Source organism: Nuphar pumila, chromosome 6, assembly GCF_984573655.1.
Source record: "Nuphar pumila chromosome 6, dmNupPumi1.hap1.1, whole genome shotgun sequence".
In the NCBI taxonomy this organism is placed as follows: Eukaryota; Viridiplantae; Streptophyta; class Magnoliopsida; order Nymphaeales; family Nymphaeaceae; genus Nuphar; species Nuphar pumila.
The window spans coordinates 93,121,607-93,147,861 of NC_143254.1; the positions used below are offsets into that span (position 1 = coordinate 93,121,607).

The 26,255-nt window shown below is 36.2% G+C and overlaps 1 protein-coding gene across 1 annotated transcript; it reads left to right on the forward strand.

Annotated features, from left to right (window-relative positions):
* The first annotated feature begins 605 nt into the window (after positions 1-605).
* Positions 606-16,476, forward strand: LOC149835181 (putative 1-acyl-sn-glycerol-3-phosphate acyltransferase 5). The gene is made up of 4 exons (XM_090010440.1): positions 606-683; positions 1,249-2,213; positions 3,308-3,438; positions 15,985-16,476. Exons 2-4 carry the CDS (start codon positions 1,480-1,482, stop codon positions 16,419-16,421), a joined length of 1,302 nt encoding a protein of 433 aa, XP_089866566.1. The 5' UTR covers positions 606-683; positions 1,249-1,479; the 3' UTR covers positions 16,422-16,476.
* The last annotated feature ends 9,779 nt before the right edge of the window (positions 16,477-26,255 follow it).

Here is a 26,255-nt window from a genome sequence, read left to right on the forward strand (position 1 = left end):
GCATCAACAAATTCTATGAGTATAATCTTTGAACTGTGTGCCATCACAATCGTAAATTCTATTCTCTGTTACCATTTGATGCAAATCAATTATCTGATTCAGATAAATTTACCAAATAGGCTATCAAATCATGATGAAAAAAAGTTTAGAGAGAAGAAAAAAGGAAAAATCAATCAAGTTTAAAATAATCATTCATCTTTTTTTTGGACGATGAGAAACCTTCGCCGAAGCAAGAAAAACCTTAGGTGAGGCTCGACCACCACCCTGCCTTGCGAGGTCCATCAGACACACCCACACGCAAATGGGGTTTGATCTGAGGTCTTAATTCAAGACTTTCACAACAAACCTGCTGGCCACTGGGCTACCCGATTGTAGTAACTACAAACTTTTAAACTAAAGTATCTATCATTGAAAAGAAGGAAAGATTTTGTATAGATCCTAAATCCAAATACAACTAAAAAATAAATAAGCCTAAATTAAATACAAATGAATCGTAGAAGTAAGAACTAAGTACTCCTCCCACCGATCAACCTGGATCTGGATCTGGATCTGAATCTTCCCTTGCATCACATTATAAGATGATTTGACTCGACCGAAAAATCCACTCTCTGAGGAAAACACATCCACTCCTCTCTCTCTCTCTCTCTCTCTCGGCGAGCACGAGTGTTCCTCTGAGGAACCCGGTGAGTTAGATTCTGTTTGGTGCTCACGAATTTCATGTGTTTCTTCGTTTAATGTATGGAAAAAAATGCGTGGTTTCTTCCTCAATCCGCTAAAGTTTTTCCCATTATTCGCTGGGTGCCGCGAAAAGGGGCAAATTTCTCTCGGTGTCGCCGGAAAATCGATTTTTGCGATTGGCATGTTTGATGTTGGAGAGTTACTACACATCACCCTCTACCCCGCATGAATTATAGAGGAAATCTAGTCTGATCCTTGTTGAGTCGATACGGGATATTCTTTCTCTACTGGAAATAAATTTTGATTCTACTCGATTTTTAAATAGAAATCCTGTAAATGTAATCTAATCCTAACTGTGATAACTTTCTAATTTAATATTTTTATCTGATCTTGAATCTAATATGATTTCAAGTGCATGCACCCCATCAAAATGGATCATTGGGTTGAGCCCCATGCCTTACATGCATCAAATAACTACCATTCTGCTGAAATTTTATGTTTTATGAGAAAGTTAACATTTGGAAAACTGTAAGGGCAATATTTCTAATTCAAAATTCTTATATCTTGCAGGCATTTTGCCTTATATTGTAGGCTTTTTCAAGTTTCAACTGCAGCATTGGGAGTGACTAAGCTGCCATTTTTTAGCGAGAGCTTTGGCTGTCTGTGTTGATAAAGTGGCAGAGTCCTGCTATTAGGATTTAGAAGCTATCTAGTGCCAACTAGATATTCAAATGATGAGCAGTAACTGGGTTCAAGTATTTATTTTTCTCTAGCACTACTATCAAGTATCAATATACATCAATGTCTGGCCAGCTCTCTGAAGACGTAACCAACGGCAATGCAAGCCAAAGCGGCGACCATTCGCGAGCTTCTCCTGTTGAGAATGCCTTCAATGGTTGTGAAACATACTCCAGTGAGATGAATAATTCAGTTGACGGTGAGGATGGAACTTCATTGACGTCGCGGAAGAGGCATTCTGATCCAATGCCTGGACATCGTCCTAGACACAGACCTTTATCTCTTCTTAGGATTCTAAGGGGTCTTATATGCCTGGTGGTTCTACTTTCAACAGCATTTATGATGTTGGTTTACTTGGGCTTTTTTACTGCTGTCCTGTTGAGAGTATTCAGTGTGCATTATAGCAGGAAGGCAACATCCTTTTTGTTTGGCAAGTGGTTGGCACTATGGCCTTCTCTATTCGAGAAAATAAACAAGACTAGAGTTGTTTGGTCAGGAGAGATGGTTCCCCCCGGTGAGCGGGTCCTGCTTTTTTGTAACCATAGAACTGAGGTTGACTGGATGTACTTATGGGATTTTGCAATAAGAAAAGGGCGCCTTGGATATATTAAGTATATACTCAAGAGCAGCTTGATGAAACTGCCAATATTTGGCTGGGGTTTCCACGTTCTTGAATTTATCCCAGTGCAAAGAAAGTGGGAAAATGATGAACAGATGATGCGTCAAATGCTTTCAACTTTTGATGATCCGCAGGATCCACTTTGGCTTGTTGTTTTCCCCGAGGGAACTGATTACACGTAATTACTTTTTATGCTCAAAGTTTATCCTTGTATGATTTTTCACTTGCAATATTTCATAGTATTTTACATAATTTATTGGATGCCATGTGCTTGCTTACATGCTAGTGCTTCTCTGGGTGCTGATGTATCAGTATTCGGTACATAGTATGGCCTCAAGGTTGATCTTTAGAACTAATGTTTTTTATCACTATAGATGGAAGCTGTGCCTGCCCATATGCTTGCAGGCAGCTCTACCTGCATTGGTCTGGACTACTGGTTAATATAGAATATCTGTAACGTATATGATCACATCACAATCTGTCACACCTGTTGCCAATTAGATATTCTTTATTGTTATTACTTTTCCGTTTTAGTTGAATATTTAGATGCAACGGATTGCAGGAAATGGGTATGTTTATTAGCTTTTGTCCTTTTATTCTTCCTTCAGTTTTGGTTTATTTTCTGGCTCTCGTGTACATATAATAGTAGTGCATTTGCTTCATTATCTTTTGAGTGTTTGCTTGTGAGTGTTCTTTGGATGCTTTTGTCGGTACATTTGAATGCTCTTCTCTAACTGGGGTTTGCAAATGTTCTCATTGCTATTAAGACCATTCCTTGTGTTTTGGTAGATTTGTTTCTCTATTTAGTTTTCAAATGGTTTGGTAATTTGTTTGATGAGGTGCTCATATTATCAGTGACCATGTTCAGATGTTCATATCTAGTGGCCATAGTTATGTATGGGCCAGGCGTGTAATGTGTTGGTAACCAGTTCTACTTCTTTCCTTTTGAAACTGAGACTTTGAAATGTTTATTTAAATTTCGGTGGCTTAATATTTTTCTCTTCATATTTTTGAGAATAATGTATCAGTTCTTTTCAAGATTGTGAGGTATTGGTATATATGAGGATTTGCATAAATATTGTCATTTCTATCATTTTTTGTTGTAATCATCACAAACCCTTCCTTTTTCAGCTTCTCTTTTTGTCTTTATAGGTTAGTGAAATATGCCATGTGCCACTCCATCAAATATCTAAAGTATAGTCAAAACTGGTTCCCGTTATGTAGGCATCTCCACCATCCATATTGATAATTTCGTCTTGATTTCTTTGACAGTGAGCAGAAGTGCTTAAGGAGCCAAAAGTTTGCAAAGGAGAATGGTTTGCCCATATTGAAACATGTGCTTCTTCCAAAAACAAAGGGTTTCACTGTCTGCCTGGAGGTGCTTAGGAATTCCTTAGATGCAGGTTACATTTCTTTGAACCTTTGTTTCATTCATCATATAAATCGGTATAATTATCTGCATTCTGGGTTAAATAATTATCTGTTATCAATGTTAATATATATATATATGTTAAAATATGTTGTATATATATATATTTATATATTTAGATTATGACATATACACATATATATTGACATATATATGTCTATATGTCTATCTATATATATAAATATATATATTTATATTGTAATACCCGATAGGGGTATTTATGTCATTTCACATGTACACGCATATCCTAGATATGCTTCCTTTTCTTTTTCCTTTCTTATTCTTTTTCCTTTTTCTGTTTTTTTATTTATTTCTTTTTATTGTTAAAGGGGGTCCCACATAGAGACGTTGGACCCCCCTCCAACGGTCATAAATATGACCGTTGGAGGGGCTCCAACGTCCCTATGGGAGCCCCTCCTTGGGTCCCTTGCTGTGTATAAATAAGGGGCATGGCCCCATGTATCTCTTAAGCTTCTTGTGAAGCATTTAGTGAATGAAATATATTTTTTTTCTTCTTTGTGTGCTTGACCACCTTTTGTGGTTTATTGTGTGCCCTCTAGTGGCCTCTTGTGTATGTGCGTGCTTCCGTGCTTGCTCTTGGAGTTCTTGCCTCTCTCGATTGGCACTTCATTACATGGTATCAGAGCCTTGGTTGAAAAAGCTTCATCGGATCCTCTTTTGACAAGCAATATCCTTCTCTTTCTTGCCTTCATAGTCTTCTTCTACAAATGGCAAACAAGGATGCAAAAATCGATCTCTCATTCAAATTGGATGGGACCAATTATCGCATGTGGGCAGCCGCAATGGAGAACAATCTCAAAGGTAAGAAACTTTGGGGTTATGTATGTGGAACCGTTCCGGAACCACAATTGAAGTTGACTAAATTTGAAGGTGAAGGCTATCCTTGACTATTCTTCTAAAATAGAAGATTGGGAAAGTGAGCATGCTAAAATCTTAGCATGGTTCATGAACAATGTCGAATTGAAGATTTGTGCAAATCTTGCCAAATTCAAGAAGGCTAATGAAGCTTGGTCTTTTATGAAAGACATGTACACTCAAAGGGACCTTGCTAGACACTTTTTTCTTCAAGAGAAGGTAAGGGCTACCAAGCAAGGTGATATGAGTATTAGGGACTACTATAGTGCCCTATCATCTCTATGGGATGAACTTGTCCTTCTCGAACCTCAATGGGAAGGTAGTGCTATTGCCATGAGGCAAGAGCAAATGAAAAAAAAAAGGTTCTTTCAATTTATTCATGGGCTTCGCCCCGAATTTGAGCAACTTAGAGGATCCCTTCTTTATAGGGCCTCTACTCCTCTAAGTGATATTTTAGCCGATTTATGTCAAGAAGAAACTCGTTTGGCTTTAAAACGAGATGTTGATGAAGTTCATGCCGTGTCTAGACCCGGCAACAATGTAAGAACATATAAACCACCACATTTTTGGAAGAATAATGGTGGTGGAGGAAGGAAAATCGTTTGTCATAATTGTAATGAACCGGGCCATATTCGTCCGGATTGCCCCAAGTTCAAGAAGAAGGTGGCTTCCGTTGGTGAAACTCCTCCAAACGCCAATGAAGATTCAAAGAAGGATGGAGACATAAAGGAGTCCATCGCTCATCTAACTGAAACTCTCCAACAATTCATAAAGATGAACTCTTCATCATCGTCTTCACCCTCCACGTCCGGCGCCGCCATCTCCTCTTTTCAAGGTATGACCTCTTGGATTCTTGACTCGGGTGCCTCATTTCATATGACCCCAAATGCATCACTTTTGTCAAAACCAAGTCTCAATAAATTTAAATCATACGTCTCCACTGCCGATGGAACATCCTTGGGTGTTGAAGGCATTGGAAATCTTGAGAAAATCTATGACCAAAATAAAGAATTTTTTGTTCCCAAAATCCGTATTATTCCAAAACTTAACCTAAATCTTTTTTCCGTGTCTCAAATTACCGATTTTGAGTGTAATGTCTCCTTTTCACCTACTCATTGCTATGTGCAGGATCTTCGGTCCGGGAAGCGGATTGGGCAAGGCCATAGAAGAGGGGATCTTTACTATATGGATTTTTTGTCTTTGCCATCCAAATCATTTTGTAATCATGTCCAAACTAAAGATATTGAGACTTGGCATAAGAGGCTTGGACATCCTAGTATTTCCAAGCTAAATCTCTTTCCATTTTTGGAAAAATTTTGTAATACAAATACATTTACATGTAATGATTGCATTCTTGGAAAGATTCACTCTCTTCCATATTCACATAGTAATTTTGTGTCAAAAAGACCTTTTGAACTTGTACATTCCGATGTATGGGGGCCGGCACCCGTTATGTCCAAAGGAGGTTATTCTTACTATGTCTCTTTTATTGATGATTTTACTAGATATACTTGGGTTTACATTATTAAAAATAAATCCGATGTCTTCACTAATTTTAAAGAATTTCATGTTCTTATTCAAAACCAATTTCAAAACAATATAGCCATATTTAGATCAGACTCGGGAGGAGAGTACATGTCTAAAGATTTTCAAAATTACTTTAAAATAAATGGAATTGTGCACCAACGTTCTTGTCCTAAAACTCCGCAACAAAATGGTCTTGCGGAAAGGAAACATAGACATTTAATTGAAACCACAAGAACTCTTCTTGTGTCAAAAAAAGTTCCCAAAAACTTTTGGGCCGAAGCCCTTCTTACCGCAACATATCTTATAAATTGTATGCCTTCCTCCTCTTTAAAAAATATTTCACCTTTTGAAAAACTATTTCAAATTACTCCAGATTTTAATAGACTAAGAATCTTTGGATGCAAATGCTTTGTACTTAGTCAAGGACAAGATAAATTGTCTCCTAAAGCTCTTGAATGTGTATTCATTGGCTATGGTGAGAATCAAAAAGGCTATAAATGCTATGATATTCGAAATAATAAATTGTATGTGTCAAGAAATGTGAACTTCATTGAAGAACAAAATGGTTTCGATATCCACACATCTAGGGAAGACATTGATTATTCTTTTCTATTTGACTTAGCTCCTAGACTTGAATCCCCTGAGGCAATTATTTGTGATACTACTTGTGATGGCATCTTACACTATAATGATATCTCACAACAAGATAATGGTTCCCAAAATGAAAGTCTAAATGATATAAATGTATATACCCGGCGGTTAGGAAATGAACATCAACCTGCTATTGACAGATACTCTCAAGACTTCTCCTTAGAAGAATCTATTGACGACAATCCACCTAGGAGATCTTCTCGTACTAGTAGGCCACCACAAAAATTTGTGTCTTATGAATCCTTTTCTCCGAATTATAGGTCTTGCCTTATGTTAATACATTCATACCATGAACCTTCGTCATTTAAGGAAGCTAAAGATCATCCACATTGGATTGAAGCTATGAAAATTGAGTTAGAGGCTCTTAATAAAGCCCAAACCTGGAGCATTATTCCTCAACCACTAGGAAAAAAAGCAATTGGGTGTACATGGGTATATAAAGTCAAAACCAAATGTGACGGATCCCTAGAAAGATACAAAGCTCGCTTGGTTGCAAAAGGCTACGCCCAAGAATATGGGATTGATTATGAAGAAACCTTTGCTCCTGTAGCTAGGATGACTAGTGTACGAACCTTAATTGCTCTAGCTTCCATTAAGCAATGGCCGATATATCAACTTGATGTTAAAAACGCGTTCCTAAATGGAAATCTGTGTGAAGAAGTTCTTATGGATTCTCCGTCGGGTCTTGAAATTGGGAAAGGAAATATTCTAAAGTTGAACAAAACTCTCTATGGTCTTAAACAAGCACCAAAAGCTTGGTATGATCTTTTTAGCAAAGTAGTGCTTGATAATGGCTTTTCTTCATGTTACACCGATACTGCTTTATTTGTTAAATCCTCTAATGAATACATAACTATCTTATTGCTATATGTTGATGATATGATTATCACAGGTAATGATAAGAAATGTATTGACCTTATTAAAAATATTCTTAAGAAAAATTTTGATATGTCTGACCTGGGTTTTCTAAGGTATTTCTTAGGTATTGAAGTTGCATACTCCCCCAAGGGGTATGTCCTATCTCAGATGAAGCTTGCCTCTGACATTATTGCTAGGTCTGGGCTGACAGATGACAAAAGGGTGGAGACTCCAGAAGTCATCAATGCCAAGATGAGAGCCAGTGATGGCACTCCTTTAGCAGATCCCACGCCTTACCGTCAACTGATTGGATCTCTAACATATTTATCTATCACCAGGCCCGACATTTCTCATGCAGTTCATAGTGCAAGCCAATTTCAGACTGCTCCCTCTACTATTCATATGGCAGCAGTAATGAGGATTATCAGATACTTGAAAAATTCCATAACTAAGGGAGTATTCTTATCCTCTTCTTCACCTCTTACTTTACTTGCGTATACTGACTCCGATTGGGGGGGTAACCCCGATGATCGTATTTCTACCACAGGTTATTGTGTGTTTCTTGGTGATTCACTTATCTCATGGAGGTGTAAGAAGCAGCATAAAGTCTCTCTCTTGTCTACCGAAGCAGAATATCGTGCGATGGCCACTACCACAACTGAGATTGTATGGTTAAGACGTTTGCTTAAAGATATGGGTGTCTCCTTCTCAACTCCTTCAAAGTTGTGTTGCGACAACAAGAGCTCTATCTATATTGCTAGCAATCACACCTTTCATGAACGAACAAAGCACATTGAGATGGACTGTCATTATGTTCGTGATGAGTTCTTACGGGGCACCATTCAACTCCCATATGTTCCTACTGAATATCAGCTGACAGATTTCTTCACCAAAGCCTTGCCATCGCCTCGCTTCTTATTTCTCCTTAGCAAACTCTCGGTGATTTCCCCGTGTGTTTGAAGGGGGGTGTTAAAATATGTTGTATATATATATTTATATATTTAGATTATGACATATACACATATATATTGACATATATATGTCTATATGTCTATCTATATATATAAATATATATATTTATATTGTAATACCCGATAGGGGTATTTATGTCATTTCACATGTACACGCATATCCTAGATATGCTTTTTTTTCTTTTTCCTTTCTTATTCTTTTTCCTTTTTCTGTTTTTTTATTTATTTCTTTTTATTGTTAAAGGGGGTCCCACATAGAGACGTTGGACCCCCCTCCAACGGTCATAAATATGACCGTTGGAGGGGCTCCAACGTCCATATGGGAGCCCCTCCTTGGGTCCCTTGCTGTGTATAAATAAGGGGCATGACCCCATGTATCTCTTAAGCTTCTTGTGAAGCATTTAGTGAATGAAATATATTTTTTTTCTTCTTTGTGTGCTTGACCACCTTTTGTGGTTTATTGTGTGCCCTCTAGTGGCCTCTTGTGTATGTGCGTGCTTCCGTGCTTGCTCTTGGAGTTCTTGCCTCTCTTGATTGGCACTTCATTACAATATATATATATATATATATATATATATATTTTCTATTGTAACAGGTCTTTGCCGTTATAGGGGCGTTGTAGTCATTTTACATGTATATAATTAGTATTGCTCATTAGGGGCAGACTTATAATTTTTTTCCTTTTATTTTATTTTTTCCTTTTACTTTTTGTATAAGGGCATATTGGTCTTTAACCAATATAGTTGTTGGGATCTCCCCAACGGCTATATTTATAGCCATTGGGAGCATGCCAACGACTATATTGGCCCTCTTGTGGTCTATAAAAATTGGTTAAAGTCCCCTCTTGTAACTAATGCTTTTCATAAGCATTTTTATGACCAATAAAGATCCTATTTTTTGCTTTGATGTGTTTGCCCTTAGTGGCTATTGTAATTTGTAAGCATTTATTTGTGCTCTTGTTATTGCCATGGCTCTTTGTATTGTCCTTTTTGAGGACTTGTGATTTTTCTGTATTCCCTTTGTATGTCCTTAGAGGCTTTTATTATTTCCACTCATTTGATTACAATCAGCATTATAGCTAAACAGTTATATGGAAAAAATATAAGATACCTATGTGCACATGGGCTACAGTGTTTACTTCAACCGTTTTGTTTATCCATATACTGCTGGTTTAAGCAATTTGATGAAGGATGCATAAAGAATGTATCAAAACTCTGGCCAAGTAGCCATGGTTGTTATTGTAACTTAAATTTTCTCTGATATAATGTGATTTTTTTATGCAATAGCCGCCTTGCTTGTCCCTGCTTTCTTCTGTTTTCTGTTCTGTGCATGCATGCATGCCTTCTATTTTCTTTTTGTCTGTGGTTTGCCATGAATCAATCTGTTAAAGCTGTTGCTGGAGTATTTCAAAATCAGATTAGAGTCGGTCTGACCCATGACAACCCTAGATGTGCTAGGAGTAGGAGCAGTCTTCCAAGGTGTTGTCATGGACATGAAAAAGCACGTTGGGAATTCTAACTGTAGAATAATTGAAGGTATGTTGGCTAAAGATATTATGTTAGGCGTGAAAGACATTGCCCAATGTTTGGTTAGTTTGTTACAATGTTTGGGTTCCAAAGATCACATTATCTTTAAGGAATGAAAGTTGATATATGACACATTATTGTTGTGGGTGGCATCATGAATCATGGGGAACGACAAATAAAAAAATTTGTAGATTGAAAGAGTATCAAAATTACATATGGTTTAAGGAATGAGTCTTTTGCATTGAAGTGGAATAATTGAGGAAAAAGATATTCATTTCCACTGACATGTACTTGTAATGAAACAAGGTACAATGGAACAATAGGGAAACAAACACAATGCCAACAAAGGGCTTTAATAAACTCACTTAAAGTTGGTCACTAATGGACCAAATACAATCTCAAAAGAGATAAAAATACCAAACAACACAAGAGGCATACAAGCCTATAAGATGAGAAAAAACTCTAGAGAAAACCCTCAAATGCTTCTAAAAGCATTGAGGAATAACAAGGGACTCCAACACATGGGAGGCAGTCCAGCTCTTTGGACTGCCTTCCAACAGTCATTATTATGACTGTTGGGCACAACAGTCATATTTTTGACGGTTGTGCCTAAGCTGTACAGTTTATTTATTATAATGTTAAATTACATTTCAGTCCCTAGTGGACTGTACTATATGATAAAAGACAAAAATACCCTTATCGGGTATTTGGATACAATTTTATTTTTAACACTCCTCAAACTTATGGGGAAATCACCGAAAGTTTGCTAAGAAGATACAAAAATTGAGGTAGTGGAAGAGCTTTGGTGAAGAAGTTTGCAATCTGAAATTCGAACTGAACATATGGCAATGTAATGGTCCCTTTCAAATATTCTTCGCGAACATAGTGACAATCCATCTCAATGTGTTTTGTTCGCTCGTGAAATGTGTGATTGCTGGCTATATAGATGACACTTTTATTATCACAACATAACTTTGAAGGTTCTGAGACATCAACACCCATATCGGAAAGTAGTGCTCTCATCCACACAACTTCAGTGGTTGTGGTAGCCATTGCCCTGTACTCAGCTTCCGTAGAGGATAAAGACACTTTCTGTTGTTTTTTGCATCGCCAAGAAATGAGAGAATCACCTAAAAACACACAAAAGTCAGTAGTTGAGTGACGGTTATTGGGATCTCCTCCCCAGTCAGAATCAGTGTAAGAAATAAGACTTAAAGATGAGGAAGAGGATAAGAATAATCCTTTAGATATAGTTTTCTTGATATATCGAACTATTCTTAATACTGCACTCATGTGGACGGTTGTGGGCGCATGTTGAAATTGACTTGCAGAATGTACGACATGCGCAATATCTGGCCTTGTAATGGACAGGTACATCAACGATCCAATAAGTTGTCGATAAGGGGTTGGATCATCTAATAATACTCCATCTTCAACTCACATTTTCGCATTTATTACTTCAGGAGTATCAACATATTTTGTGTCCGTGATTCCTGAACGCTCAACAATATCAGCTGCAAACTTGATTTGAGATAAAATATATCCTCTTGGTGAGTAGGTTACTTCAATTCCTAAAAAGTATCTCAAAAAACCAAGATCAGTCATATCAAAAGATTTTTTAAGTAAAATTTTAATATCTTCAATTTTCTTTTGATCATTCCCTGTGATGATCATATCATCAACATACAAAAGAAGAATGATCAATGAGGTACCTGTAGATCTCACAAAAAGAGCAGTGTCAGTGTAACAAGATTTAAATCCAAGTTTTAATATCGTACCACTGAACCAATCATACCATGCTTTAGGGGCTTGTTTAAGCCCGTATAGGGCTTTTTGAAGACGAAGGACCATGCCTTTTTCAATAGACAGACCAGGGGGAGGATCCATATATACTTCTTAATTTAAGTTTCCGTTCAAAAATGCATTTTTAACATCTAACTGATATATCGGCCATTTTCGAATGGATGCTATAGCAACTAGAGTTCCAACTATAGTCATACGAGCTACTGGGGCAAAGGTTTCTTTATAATCTATACCATATTCTTGAGAATATCCTTTTGCAACAAGTCTTGCTTTATATCTCTCAAGAGACCCGTCACTTTTTGTTTTAATTTTAAACACCCATCTGCACCCTATTGTTTTCTTTTCGATAAGAAGAGGTTGAATTGCCCAAGTGTGAGCCTTGTGTAATGCATCTAATTCAATTTTCATGGCTTCGACCCATTCGCCTATATTTTTGGCCTCATTATAGTTGGATGGTTCATGATAGGAATGAATGGCAGGAATGAATGGCTAGAAGACATGCCCTGTAGTTTGGTAAGAAGGATTCATATGAGACAAACCTACTCAGAGGCCTATGTGTTCGTTCTGACCTTCTAACACTAATTTCTTCAGTATTTGTTAATTGATTATAGCTGTCAAGGGCACATGGATGCTCCCCAGTATTTCGTCTAGAGTATTGAAGAAGATCTTGAGATGGTTCACTACTTGAGTCATTAATAAACTCGAAGGTTTCAATATCATTACTAATACCTTTATTGGGTAACAAATCAAATAAGAAAGCATACTCGGATTCTTTCTTAGGAACTTCAAAATCAAATCCACTGTCATTTTCTAGAAAGGTAACATTTCTAGAAACATAGAGTTTATCATTTGTTTTATCATAACATCGATATCCTTTTTTATTATCAGCATAACCAAGAAAGACACATTTTATGGCTTTATGAGAGAGTTTGCTATATTTTTCAAGAAGCACGAAGCATTTACAACCAAATACCCTTAGCCTTTTTAAATCAGGAGAAATTTTAAAGAGTTTTTCAATAGGAGACTTGTTTTCCAAAGTTTGAGAAGGCATTTTATTTATCAGATAGACTGCGGTTAGGGCAGCTTCAGCCCAAAATTGCTTTGGAATTTCTTTTGAAATAAGTAGGGTTCTAGTAGTTTCAATGATATGACGATATTTTCTTTCAGAAATCCCATTTTGTTGAGGTGTCCTAGGGCATGATTTTTGATGCACAATTCCATGATTTTTTAGATATAATTGAAATTCATTTGAAAGAAACTCTCCCCCAGAGTCGGAGCAGAAGACTTTAATATTTGTTTTAAATTGATTTTTAACTAGATTATGAAAGTTTTTAAAACATGAAAAGACTTCAGATTTGAGTTTTAGAAAGTAAATCCAAGTATGTCTACTAAAATCATCTATAAATGTAACATAGTACGAATAACCACCTTTTGACATAACAAGGGCGGGACCCCACACATCCAAATGCACTAATTCAAAAATTTTATGTGTCACAGAGGTTCTAGACCCAAAAGGTATCATTTGCATTTTTCCAAGTATACAATCTTCACATACAAAATTTTTATCTTTACAAAATTTTTCAAAAAATGGAAAAAGAGATAATTTGGATATACTTGGGTGTCCTAATCTTTTATGCCAAAGATCTATATTAATGTCTTTGACATGATTACAAAACGAGTATTTTGGTAAACACAGAAAATCCATGTAGTAAAGGTCTCCTCGTCTATGGCCTTGCCCAATCAGCTTCCCTGACTGGAGATCCTGCACCCAACACGCCTTATATGAGAAGAATACTTTACAACCATAGTCAACAATTTGAGAGACCGAAAAAAGATTCAAATCCAGTTTGGGAATGACTCTCACTTTTGAAACAAAGAATTTTTTTGAAATATCATCAAGGTTTCCTAAGCTTTTGACTTTTAAAGAGGTACCATCGGCAGTTGACACACATGAAAAATATGATTTAGTGCAATCAGATAATAAAGACTCATTATGAGTCATGTGGAAAGAAGCACCTGAGTCTAGAATCCATGAGGTCTTACCTGGAGGAGACGAGGAAGAGATGGCAGCTCCGGATATAGAAGGTGCAGCCTTAAGAAGTTGTGAGACAACTTCTGCTATTTGAGCAAGATTTAATTCATTGAAGCTGCCCCTTTTTCTTGATTCTTGAGGTTCTTCACTTAAGGCGGCCACCTTTTTAAATTTGGGACATTCCGATCTTATATGTCCGGGTTCCTTACAATGATGACAAATAATTTTTCCTTTGTATCCTCCCTTGTATCCTCCTCCATTGTGTCCTTCTCCATTGAACTTCTTCTCAAAGTGAGGTGGTTTATATGTTTTCACAAAATTTCCGGGCCTTGCCATTGCAAGGACCTCATCATTAGACTTGTGCATTCCAAGTCTTGTCTCTTCTTGACAAATTTGAGCAAGGGCCTCACTTATAGAAGGAGAAGTGGTCCTATGAAGTAAGGAAGATCTTACTTGCTCAAATTCCGGTCGAAGGCCATAAAGAAATGAGAAAAGATTTTCTCTTTCGATTTGGGTCCTTCTCATATCAATAGCCGAACCTTCCCATTTTGGTTCCAACATGGCTAATTCATCCCAAATTGGAGATAAAATACCGTAAAAATCTCTTACACTTTTATCTCCTTGTTTTGAATTACGTACCTTATCTTGGAGATAATAAAGTCTAGCCATATCCTTTTGGATAAAAGTACTTCTTAGAAAGCTCCATGCGTCACATGCCTTCTTGAATTTGATGATATTGGTGGCGATCTTGAACTCCATGGTATTCATAAACCATAAGAGTATTTGTGCATTGCTTGCCTCCCAATCTTCCAATTTATTTTGGAATTCTTCCAAGGCTTTTTCTTTTTCTTCTTCGGACAAGGCTTTGACTTGATCTCCTTCTCTTCTAGTCAATTTGAGTTGTGGTTCACTAGTAGAACCACTAACAAAACCCCACAATTTTTTCCTTTGATATGATTCTCCATAGCCGTTGCCCACATCAAGTAGTTGTTTTCATTGAGTTTGTAGGTGATGATGGTGGGGAACTCTCTTTCTCCCATAATGAATACTTGAGTTTAGACTAGAGGAGATAGGGAATGATCAATGATCGAACACTTCCTTCACGAGATTCTCCTTCTTTCAAGAACCTCGCTCTGATACCATGTAATGAAACAAGGTACAATGGAACAATAGGGAAACAAACACAATGCCAACAAAGGGCTTTAATAAACTCACTTAAAGTTGGTCACTAATGGACCAAATACAATCTCAAAAGAGATAAAAATACCAAACAGCACAAGAGGCATACAAGCCTATAAGATGGGAAAAAACTTTAGAGAAAACCCTCAAATGCTTCTAAAAGCATTGAGGAATAACGAGTGAGGCTCTATTTATAAAGCCTCACTCCAACACATGGGAGGCAGTCCAGCTCTTTAGACTGCCTTCCAACAGTCATTATTATGACTGTTGGACTGTTGGGTGGCAGTCCAACGTCTAGTTGGACTGTTGCCCAATGTGCCTAAGCTGTACAGTTTATTTATTATAATGTTAAATTACATTTCAGTCCCTAGTGGACTGTACTATATGATAAAAGACAAAAATACCCTTATCGGGTATTTGGATACAATTTTATTTTTAACAGTACTTTGCTTTGCTTCTAGAAATCAAAATCATGGTCTTGGAACAAGGAGTGTTTTTCCTGATGGTTTTTTGTTGGCTATTATATTATTGTTTCTGTTGTGTTTCATGCAGAATTCATTTATAGCATTTTAAGGAACTTAAGGTAAAGCCATTGGAAAAGCTTTTCCAGTTAGACAAATCAGTGCTTGGCAAAAAAATCATCACATGCATTTTCAGTTTGTTGCTTCTGTATGCAGCTTTTCTCACCAGTTTGGCACCACTTTTAGGGATATGATCAGATGTTTCCAGCATCACTGCTGTAACTCTCCTGTTTTATTTGTTGGAATATCTTTATGTTCATCAAGTTGATTAATCTTTCTGCATTATTGAGAAAAGATATTTTGAGTAAGTGTTATTCTGCTTGGTATTGCTGCCTTTGTGGCATACCATATGCACAACGTTGATGTTAGTATATTTTGGGTGGGTTACCTATCGCTGCCACTAATACCGTGTTGTCCATCAGTGAAATGAACAGATGATGTCTCACTTGAAAAACAAAGTAAATAACAAGTAAAACTATAAACTGCTTGCACTCTATGCTACATTAAGATTTTGATTTAATTATTCTTGTATGACGAAGTAATTTCTTGGCCTAATTAGAGAATGGATGGCTGCAGTTTATGATGTAACTATTGGTTACAAGCATCGGTGCCCATCTTTCATGGATAACATCTTTGGTGTGGATCCTTCTGAAGTTCATGTTCATGTTCACCGTATTGCACTCCATGAAATTCCATCATCAGAGCCTGAAGCTGCTGCTTGGTTGATCGACATATTCCAGCAGAAGGACAACCTACTTTCTGAGTTTGATGCCAAGGGTCATTTCTCGCAGCAAACCATGGAGTTCAATCTCTCTATGCTTAGGTGCTTGGCAAATTTCATTTTTGTCATTACACTAACCGGTATATGTACATTTCTAACTTACGCATCTCCCTGGTTTAAATTGTATCTTACATTAAGCTGTGCTTATCTCGCTTCTGCAACATATTTCAACATCCGGCCTGTGCCATTATTTGGTGCAAGAAACCCACCTTCTGATCATAGTTGTCTCTAGACGGGCTCATCTTTGGAGAAGTTATATGAAAGGTTCAAGGGGGCTTTTTCTGGCCTTACAATGTCTCTCATTGCTCATCTGAAAAATGTTCTTGTGGTAACTATTGGATGAATGCCACCTCCCTTTCTCTCATATGTTTCCTTTTGCCTTCTCTTTTTGTTGTTTTTTGCCTTGGCAAGCTAACGGTTTGGTGACTGAAATTAGATGCAATCATTTGTGGATACGATTCAATAGTTTTGTAGATGCACGCACACCTATGTCACATGGATGCTGCTGTGAATACGGGTTTCAATACTATTAGTATATAAGGGGACACGATACGGGGGCCAAAATGGAGTATCCGTGTGACATAGATGCGCACCTGGTTCAAGATATGATTTTTGTTTATGTATTAGTTTTCCTTTCCAAACATTCTTCTCATTTACGATCAATATTTCTTGAGAGAATGCACTATTCTGAAAGAATAGAACATCTTGTAGTGGGCCCTCTTTATGATTCTCAAAGGTGCCTGATTCTATGGTTCTTCAAGGAACCTTTGACGTGTTAAGTTAGGTATTAAAAAAATCAATTATAGCTTCAAAGTGAACTAATTTACTGAGGAAAAAATAAAAATATTACCTTGAAGTTCTGGCAGTGTCATTTTCTTGGAAGCAAGAAAAATTCTCATAGGAAAAGAAAATTTTGTCTATGATAAGTTTTGATATGATAATTTTCTTAAATAAAAAGTTTTTAACATGAGAGAAACAGTGAAAATTGTGAAAAAATGAGAGGGAGAGAGATGGTCGATCAACCCCTTTGAGAGAGAAAGAGAGATTTGAAAATGGTGGTGGACAGCTCTTAGAAAGAGGTGGTTTGACCAGACAGAGAAAATGATAGTGAGTTCTTAGAGAAAGGTGGTTAGAGAGAGATCTGAAAATAGTGGTGGGTAGGAGGAAGATGAAGATGGAGGAAACTCTTCTTCTGACCACCTTGAATGAGGTGTGTTGTGGGTGAACGGTTGCCCTAATGCAAAAAGGAAAGTTTTGAATTCCTATCAAAAATCAAAATTTTTAGAATAATTCTTCTTACAAAAATTTTCTCTCATTTGGAACAGTTAAAAAAGTCATCATTTTTTCTTTGCTACTTGCATTTTTCTACCATTTTCTCGCTTCCAAGCGTTTTTTTGGTCTCAAGCAGGTAGGTTCCATGTGCGCTTAAGAGAAAGTCCTGAGCAACATCAAGGAGAACAAATAATCCTTAACATTCCATAGAGTTTTAAACCTTTTGTCCAATACCATCATTAGTTTTCATCCTGTTTTGATAGTAAAATTGGTTGATCTTGAACTCTTTTGGTGCATTTCTTGTCTTCTTTTATCTTAGGGTCTACCAGATATGGTTTTTACATGTACTAGTAATTCTATGTTAGTCGACCCTGTTTTGTTTTGTTTTTTTCATGAAGATCAATGTATTTGACCCTTGTGTGCGAACCGGTACCAAAGGGTGACAGTCATGTCCAGGTTTGGAACTCTACTATGAGACTCAAGACATATATATCTGGATCTGGAAGAAGATCCATTCGTTAAATGTTGGATCCAGAGCTGGATCAAGCTTGACCCGACCTATATCTGGATCAGACCGTTTGCGTCTGTAACAGGGACTCAAGGGGCTGAGCAGGGAATCATGTGATGTGGATTCGAGTGCAAGATAACCTCGGCCATGTGTTGAATATGAGAAGTCAAGTTTGGGGAGGCCAAGACTTCAGCAGATTCACTATGGTTGCGTGAAGGACAACAACTAATTTTCCACTTTAATCTACAGATGGTCACTATGCCCATGGTATAACCACCCATAACTAACCCCTTCTATGTTTCCTTTACCAAAATTTATTTACAATAAATAATTTCCCTGTTACGTGTCTGCTGGCTGACAAACAAATGTGGCTATGTCCAAAGTAGAGTGTAAGTGCTTAATGATACGTGTTTAATGGGTTTTTTCTGCTCTTTCAGTATTTTTTTTGCTGTTCTGACTCCATAAATGTGTTTGGCATGGTCGATTTACGAGGAATCCACCTCTGGATCATGTGTTTTGGATGAAAAACATATATTTGGAGCCTCAAAAATTTACAAAAATTTTGGACCATTGATTTTTTGAACCTTATAAAAACCTACCCATGTGTTAATCAAACACTTCAAGAGCTGATCCCTGTAAAATCAACTTCATAGATTAGATCTGTACGGTCAGAATTTAAAAATAAAATGACAAAAACCTCAAAAATCCATTAAGCACATATCATTAAGCACCTACGCCCTACTATATATATATATATATATATATATATATATATATATATATATATATATATATATATATATATATATATGTGTGTGTGTGTGTGTTATTTGGTATTAATGAAGGTACAAAACTATTAAGCTAAAAATTATAAGTTTAAGTTATATCTTGACTCAATTTATCTCTCTACATAGACGTGTGTTCATCATCGTTGGTTTGCTAAGAATCAAAACTTGGGTCATGTTTTTTCTAATCTAAAAATATGACTTTTGAGTTGTAAAATTTTGGTAAACTGTGGGCAGTGGTTTTTGATTCGAATAGCTGGAGAGCCTAGCCACAAGCAGCTCGTTCAACTTAAATGAGTTGAGCCCGAACACCCTATGTTCAGCTCGGCTCAAGAGAGCTCGCATAGTTAAAAAATATATATTTTATGTATCATATATATTTTAAATGTAATATATAAACAATAATGCATAAAATATATATAAAAGAGAGAAGATTGAATGAAAAATATATACATAAAATATGAACTATTAAGTGTAATATATAAAAAATATATATTTTAAGTGTATTATATATAAATATATATTCCATGTATAAATAACAAGCAATGTTTTTACACCAGCCAACTCTTGTTTGCTCGTCTGGTTCAGGGATGAGCCAAGCTAAAAAATGAACACGAGCTGAGCCATGAGCTCAATCCACTGGTAAACGAGCTGAGCCCGAACATGCCCTGTTCGGTTATTTCAGCTCATTCACCAGCCCTACATATCACAATCATATGTTTTAAAACTTATTTTCTACTAAATAAACCTTGTAAATCACATTCATGTGTAAACACCCCAAATTTTTCAGGTCCATTTTAGATATTCTTTTCGCAGATGTCAAACCCCTGCAGGGCAGTGTAGAGTCTCACCCTTAGGTTCGTCTCGGTCTAGAGGTCAGTTTTACCCTATTTTATCAATGAAATTGTCATTTCCCCCCTAGGTCACCCTTAAACCTTTGTCGGTTAGACTTAGCCAAGCTTAGCCTAAGTTTAGAGAAGTTAGAATATCAGTCATTTATAGCTCTACTAAACTCATGGCGAGTTGTGTCAGTTCATTCAGGCTAAATTTAGTTTATTTTAAGCGAAATGAGCTCATTTTAGCTTGAATTTTAGCCAAATTGTTCTCGAGTCAGTCAAACCCAATAGATCCTATCCCCCTGAGTCTAATCCGAGTTCATCAAGAGTTTGAATAGTCCGGTTTCAGTTCAGAGTCACTCTCTGCATCCCAGGACCTTCATTTTTGCTCATTTCAGCTCATTTTAGCTCGTTTGATCTCAATTCAATCCAAATTAAACTAACCCCAACTAGTTGAGCTAGTGTCTTAGCTCCGAATTCAGTTCACCTTAGTATAACTGGCTTCTGATTCAGTTCATTCCAATCCTATTTAGTTCAAATTAGTTCAGACCAGTTCAGTACTGTGTTTCTACCCTATAGAGCAAAAACAAAAAAAATAAAAATTTACTTAGAACGTTGTTTCTACCAAATTTTTCAACTAGGATAGGCCTTAATTCGAACTCGAATCAATTCCTACATTTGATATTTTATCAATATCTGAGATCCAATCCATTTTAATTCAGATATTGGATCCAATGCTGGATCTGGTGTCCAATTTTCATCCCGGACCTGAATTTTTATCCGATTCATTCTAACATTCCATATCCATAGTCCAATTTATTCATTGAACCTGAAATATCTCATCGAATACCCAGGATCTAATTAATCATTTCAGATCCATTTTTATCTGGATCCACCTTCTGATCCATTCAGAAGGACAGTCGAATCAATTTTTGAATTTTGAACTCAGATTCATCTAACATCTGAGATCCAATTTCACTTCTTGGATTCTGATTCAGATCCAAGATCCAATTCCATTCTCTGAGCTGGATCCAAGATCCAAATCCCAATTTTCATCATGAATTTGGGTTTTTTCATTTCAATTTTCAGAAATCCATATTCAGGGTTCAATTTTCAATTTGGAAAAATTTCCTTCAATCGCGATCTAGATTCGATTTTTATTCAAAACCTCAGATCCAATTCCTTTTCAAAATTCAATTTTTACCCTAATTTCAAAATCAATTTTTGAATTTCAAATTCAAATCCAGAATTTTGTAAAAATCTTTCAAAAAACACATTGGATCGAGTTCATAATTCAATCTGGATTTCGAAATATCAAAATGAATTTAGATCTAAATTCAAAATCCAATTTTTATTCAAAATCAATTCTTGGATTTCAAATTCAAAATCAAAACCCAATTTTTATCCCAATTCAAAAAAATAATCTTTGAATTTTAAATCCAAATTCAATGTTTTTATAAAATCTTTCAAAATTCAATTTGGATCTAGTTTCAATTCAATTTGGATTTCAAAAATTTCTAAATGAATCTCAGGTCCAATTGAGATCCATTATCTTTAAATTCCAAAATCTCCTTTATTTTTCATTTTTTATTTTCAAATCTCCCATTTTAATCTTTTAACACAAAAAGAAAAAAATATATCTTTTCTAAAGGTGGTGCCATTTGGTTTTAAATAAAATTCATCTTAAAATCCCTTTTTAGCTTAAAAATCGTTGATTTTAAAACTCACTTTTAAAATCCTCTTTGCTTTTAAAAACCACATGGGCACCCACTTGCAAAGTGGTGCCATGTGTCAATTTTTTATCAAACTACCCTTTATACCCATTTGAAAATTTTGAAAAAGACCCACATGGGCACCCACTTGCAAAATGGGTGCCATGTGTCAAAATTTAGGCAAAGTGGCAACTTTGCCCATTTGAAAAAATAAAAAATGCCCACATGGGCTTGGCGCCAACCATGAAAGATATTTTCTATATTTTTGATGCCCAAAATTCCCCCAAGTTGGGCTATAAATAAGACCCCTTGGGGGTCTCTTTTTCATAACTTGAAAAAATTTGGAGAACTCCCTTGAAAGGTAAGAGTTCTCCTCCTCTCTCCTTAGAGATTGGCGCCACCTTTGAAGCTTCTCCTCTCCTTCTTCCCCATTTGGTGCAAGGTAATTTTCTTCTTCTTCTTTATTTTGATTTGATTAACATTTTATGATTTCTATTTTCATTCTAGCCATTTAAAATTAATCTCATATTCAATGGGCTAAATCAATTTTAATTTATGGTTCAATGCTTTAAATTTTATTTTTAGATATTTTAATTATATTTTTGCATCATTTTCATCAACATCCATGATCTGAAATGATAGATCCCATGCTTGATCATTAGATCAATTTATTAATGATGTTTTATTCTATTCAGTCATGTTTAGATGATATTTTTAATTCTGATCTCATTTTAATTCCATCAATTCGCATATAATTAGGCATCATTTTAATATAATTTTTTACTGCATTTTCCTTTATGTGTTTTCGAGATCTTCACAAAAAATCAGATCATTTTGAGTTGGTTTAGTCCACCAAAAAAATCGAGATTCGGACCCTGTCATTCTGGGCCGCCCAAATTTTTTCTGAAACTAGACCAACTTGACAGAGTGATTTCTCCCTAACCAAGGATGATCTTTATAATTTATAAAAAGTGATGTTTCCATCATTGAATCTAGTTTGTCCATGCCAATTTTATCAATTTATATGGTATTTTTATGCCCAATTTTGGTCAGAAACCATGACTCTGTTATACTGTATCATTTTAATGGTCCAATTTTTAGCCCATTTTGTATGAGTCATATCTATCTAATGTGAGATCATTTTTGAGATCTGAAAAAGACTTTTTTTTATCTGAATGTCTAGTTCATTTTTGTAAATGTTTAGCGATTTCTATAGAGTATTTTTATTTCGTTTGTATTTTAAGTCGAAACCCTGTTTGTTTGTAATCTTAGGTGTTGCTCAGACCCAGGATCAACTTGTTGCATTCATATCTCCCCAATGAGAGATAATTTTTCAGATCTGTAAAAAAAGTTTCTTTCTTATAATGTCTAGTTTGTGCATGCAAATTTTCACAAGCTTTCATTTTCTTTTCATCTGTCATTCGGATAAAAAACCAGAACCATATCGATTTTCTTTGACAGTTTTTTCTCAGGTTTTGACCCGACTTGTTTGGATTAAATCTCTCTAATGGAAGATTATTTTCTAGATCTCTAAATTGAATCTTTTTTTTATGCATGTCTAGTTTATCTCTGCAAATTTTCAGCAATTTCTATGGAATGTTCATGTTTGATTCTGATCAAAATTTAGAACTCTATCATTTTGCCTCATTAAAAATTGCTTAAATTTTGTTTCAACTTGTTCAGCTTAAATCTCTCTAATGAAAACTCATTTTTGAAATCTGTAAAAAGTGTTTTCTTCTATTTTTTATATAGTTTATCCATATTAAAATTTATAAACTTCCATATGTGAACAATCCAAATTTTTTAAAAATCCAAAAAAAAAATCCCTTTTTGCCCTGACCTCCAACTTCTGAATAAATTGGGTTAATCTTTGATAAATCTCCATTTATTTATCGGAATCACTAAAGTAAAAAATTCAAATCTTACATCTGACCCAATCTCGGATCCAAATATGATATCCGAACCCAATTTTGAGCCCAGATCTCTTATTTTCAAAAAAATTAATTTCTTTATATTTTCTCAGAGGTTTTTCTCAATTCTGGGTCCAATCTCAATTCAAAAATCCGAATTCTAATATTTTATCAAAATTCCCGAAACCAGATCCATTCTGAGATCTTATTCCCAAAATTAATCAAGTATTTTTCCCAAAAACCCCATTTTAGAAAATCTTAAATATTTCAAAATAAATATTTTACAAAAATCTTTCAAAAAACCTCATTTGGATCCCATTTTCTAAAAACCTTCATGTTTTTCTTGTATCCTAGACTTTCAAAAATTTTAGAAGAAGCTTTTTTGAAAAAAATCTTCATGACCTAGACCCCCCTTTTGAAAAATTTTCGTAACTAAATGTCTTTTGAAGAAAACCTTGTAAAGGAGCCCCTTTTGAAAAATTTTGAAAATCACGAAGGACCCATTTAGAAATATTTCTAACGGCCTTGCCCTATTTAACAAGGCGCAGGAGAGTCGATACATTCATCGCCTTCACCCCTGCACCCTTCTGCTTCTTCACAATCATCCTCTCTTTCCCCATCCTTCCCTTCTTCTCATTTACTCCATTTTTGCTGAATCAAGAGAGATTTCAGCCCCTGCAACAACAAATTTGGAGAGTTCCTACAATTAAGAACTGAAGATCGATCTGTCTTCACCCTTCCCCCTTTCACCGCTTCTTCACCCCAGCACTCTCTACGATCGCTTCTTCATCTACGCATCACCCTTCTCTCTTTCGCCCTTCTCTCATCTTCCCTCCGACTTAATCAGTTGAAAGGAATTTTTGCCCAGCGAAGACACAAGGAAGGGACTCCTTTCTTCTTATTTCCTCACATTCACGGTAAGCAATCCTTCTACTCTTTTTCCTTTATCATTCTTCTTTTATTATTGTTTTTCTTTTTTCTTTCTTTCTTTCTTCCTGTTTTTATGAAAATCTGAGTTGCTCTTAGTTATCTGATAAACAAGCCCTTTTGTAATGTCGTCCTGTGTATAACAAAGTCGACTTACCTATGGCGATATCAACGGAACATTCATGTTCCAACAAAATTTTTTTTCACACTTTTTTTATGGTTCTAATTTCTTAGTTTTATCTTGATTCCCCTTTTTATTTCAGTTATTGCATCACGTTCGATTCTCAATTCCATTTCGCTAGTCTGTCTATGCTCTGGTCATTTTTTATTATTATTTATTATTGAATCTCTATTTTGATCATACATTAATCTGAATTTCCTGCTCTATATTGGTAATCTGTTATACTACGTGAATGCATCTAGTCATCGTACTATTCCTTTTAGGATTTCCCTTCTGCATCCTCTGCAATTTTTTAGCTCACCATCTTTCGTCCGTGATAGCATCATTTTTTTAGTTTAGCCTTCACACTCAATAATTCTGTAATAACCAATTTTTTTTCGTGTATTTTCCTTTATAAAATAATGCAAAATGTGCGAATGGGCCTAGGATCCGTATTTCGGATCCAAGACCCATAAAGGGGGCATATATATATATATAGTTAACATATATATATATAAAAGAAATAATATATATAATAATAATAATAATAATAATAATAATAATAATAATAATAATGCAAATAAATTTTAGTGTGGGGATCCACAGTTGGATCCAACTTGTGGATCCACCTTGCAGTTAAGATGTACGAATCCAAACTGCGGGCAAACCACGACTTCACACTGCAATTGGGACCCAGACCCAGACCCGGGCCACGCCCCGTTACGGTTAAGTAACAAAAAAAAAGAGGAACTCTTAGATCTGGGTCGGACCCGACCCGGATCTGTAACCCGGTAGGGTTTTTAAACCCGATATCGGGTTGCTGTTTTTAAAATGAGAAAGGAAGGCAAGAATCGTGCCTAGGGCACGATTCATGTTGTATCGAAAGGAAGGAGGGGGGAGCGGTTACAGATGGAGTAACCGAAACCCCGCGCCTCTCGGCAAGAGGAGGGTTTCGGCGATAAAAGGGAGGTGGAAGAGGGGGTCTCACTCTCTTCCCTCGTCTCCCTCGTTTCTCTCTTCCCTCGTCTCTCTCTCTCTGTCTGTGTGCGTGCGCCGGAGGGTAGAAGATCGCCGGAAAAAGCTGCGGCAACCCACATCCACCATCGCCGACCTCCAGCGAGCACCCTATCACGGCAGTGAGAGGAGCATCACCAGCCGGCTCTGCTTTGCGTCCCCAGCCTCCGATCGCCGAAAAAACTTCAAAAAGGTACGGGTTTCTCTCTTGATTTCGAGTGAGAAAGAGGGTGCAGATTTGCTTTCCATGGAATATTTTAGGGAAATCATTAGAGAGAGGCAGATTTGGGGGCTTGAGGGGCCGAAAACCCCAAATCGACAGATTTGTGAGATTTGATGCTATGGGATTTATTGGTACCTGTTTGGGTGGGTTTGAGTTCTCTAGTGTCGGTTTTATATAAGGAGGCTATTGAAATTAGTTTTGGGGCTGATATGCTTGTTAGTACAGGTTCTCTTTTGCTTCAATCAAGAATGGGAGCATAGGTCTGTATCCCATGCGATAGCTTGGTAGGGATTAATGTTGGGAATGTGAGTTGTGTTGCCAATATATTCTGAAAGGAGGTGAAGGAATCATAGTCATCCATGCGTTTGGGTTTTTCCTTTTGCATGTAAAAGGGATGCCTTAATGTGTTGGTTTGTTTTTCATCGATACCTATCTGAGTGACCTTTTGCACGACTCCAACTGAATGAGCCTCTGTTTATTAGCTGGCGTATGTATTATGTTTTCTGGTGAATTCCATCTAGATAAATCTCTGCATGTTTAATAGTCATTCGATGTTGCTTTAAAATCTTTGTAGTCTTGTTAAGTATTGGAATAGGCTTAACGCTTGCTATATTCCGAAGTCTGGAAATTTTATGGACAAATTTCTGAAAGTACATTATGTTTTGAGGTTTATGAACTCTGTGGGAAACAACTAAGATAAATTGCAAACAAGCTGAATG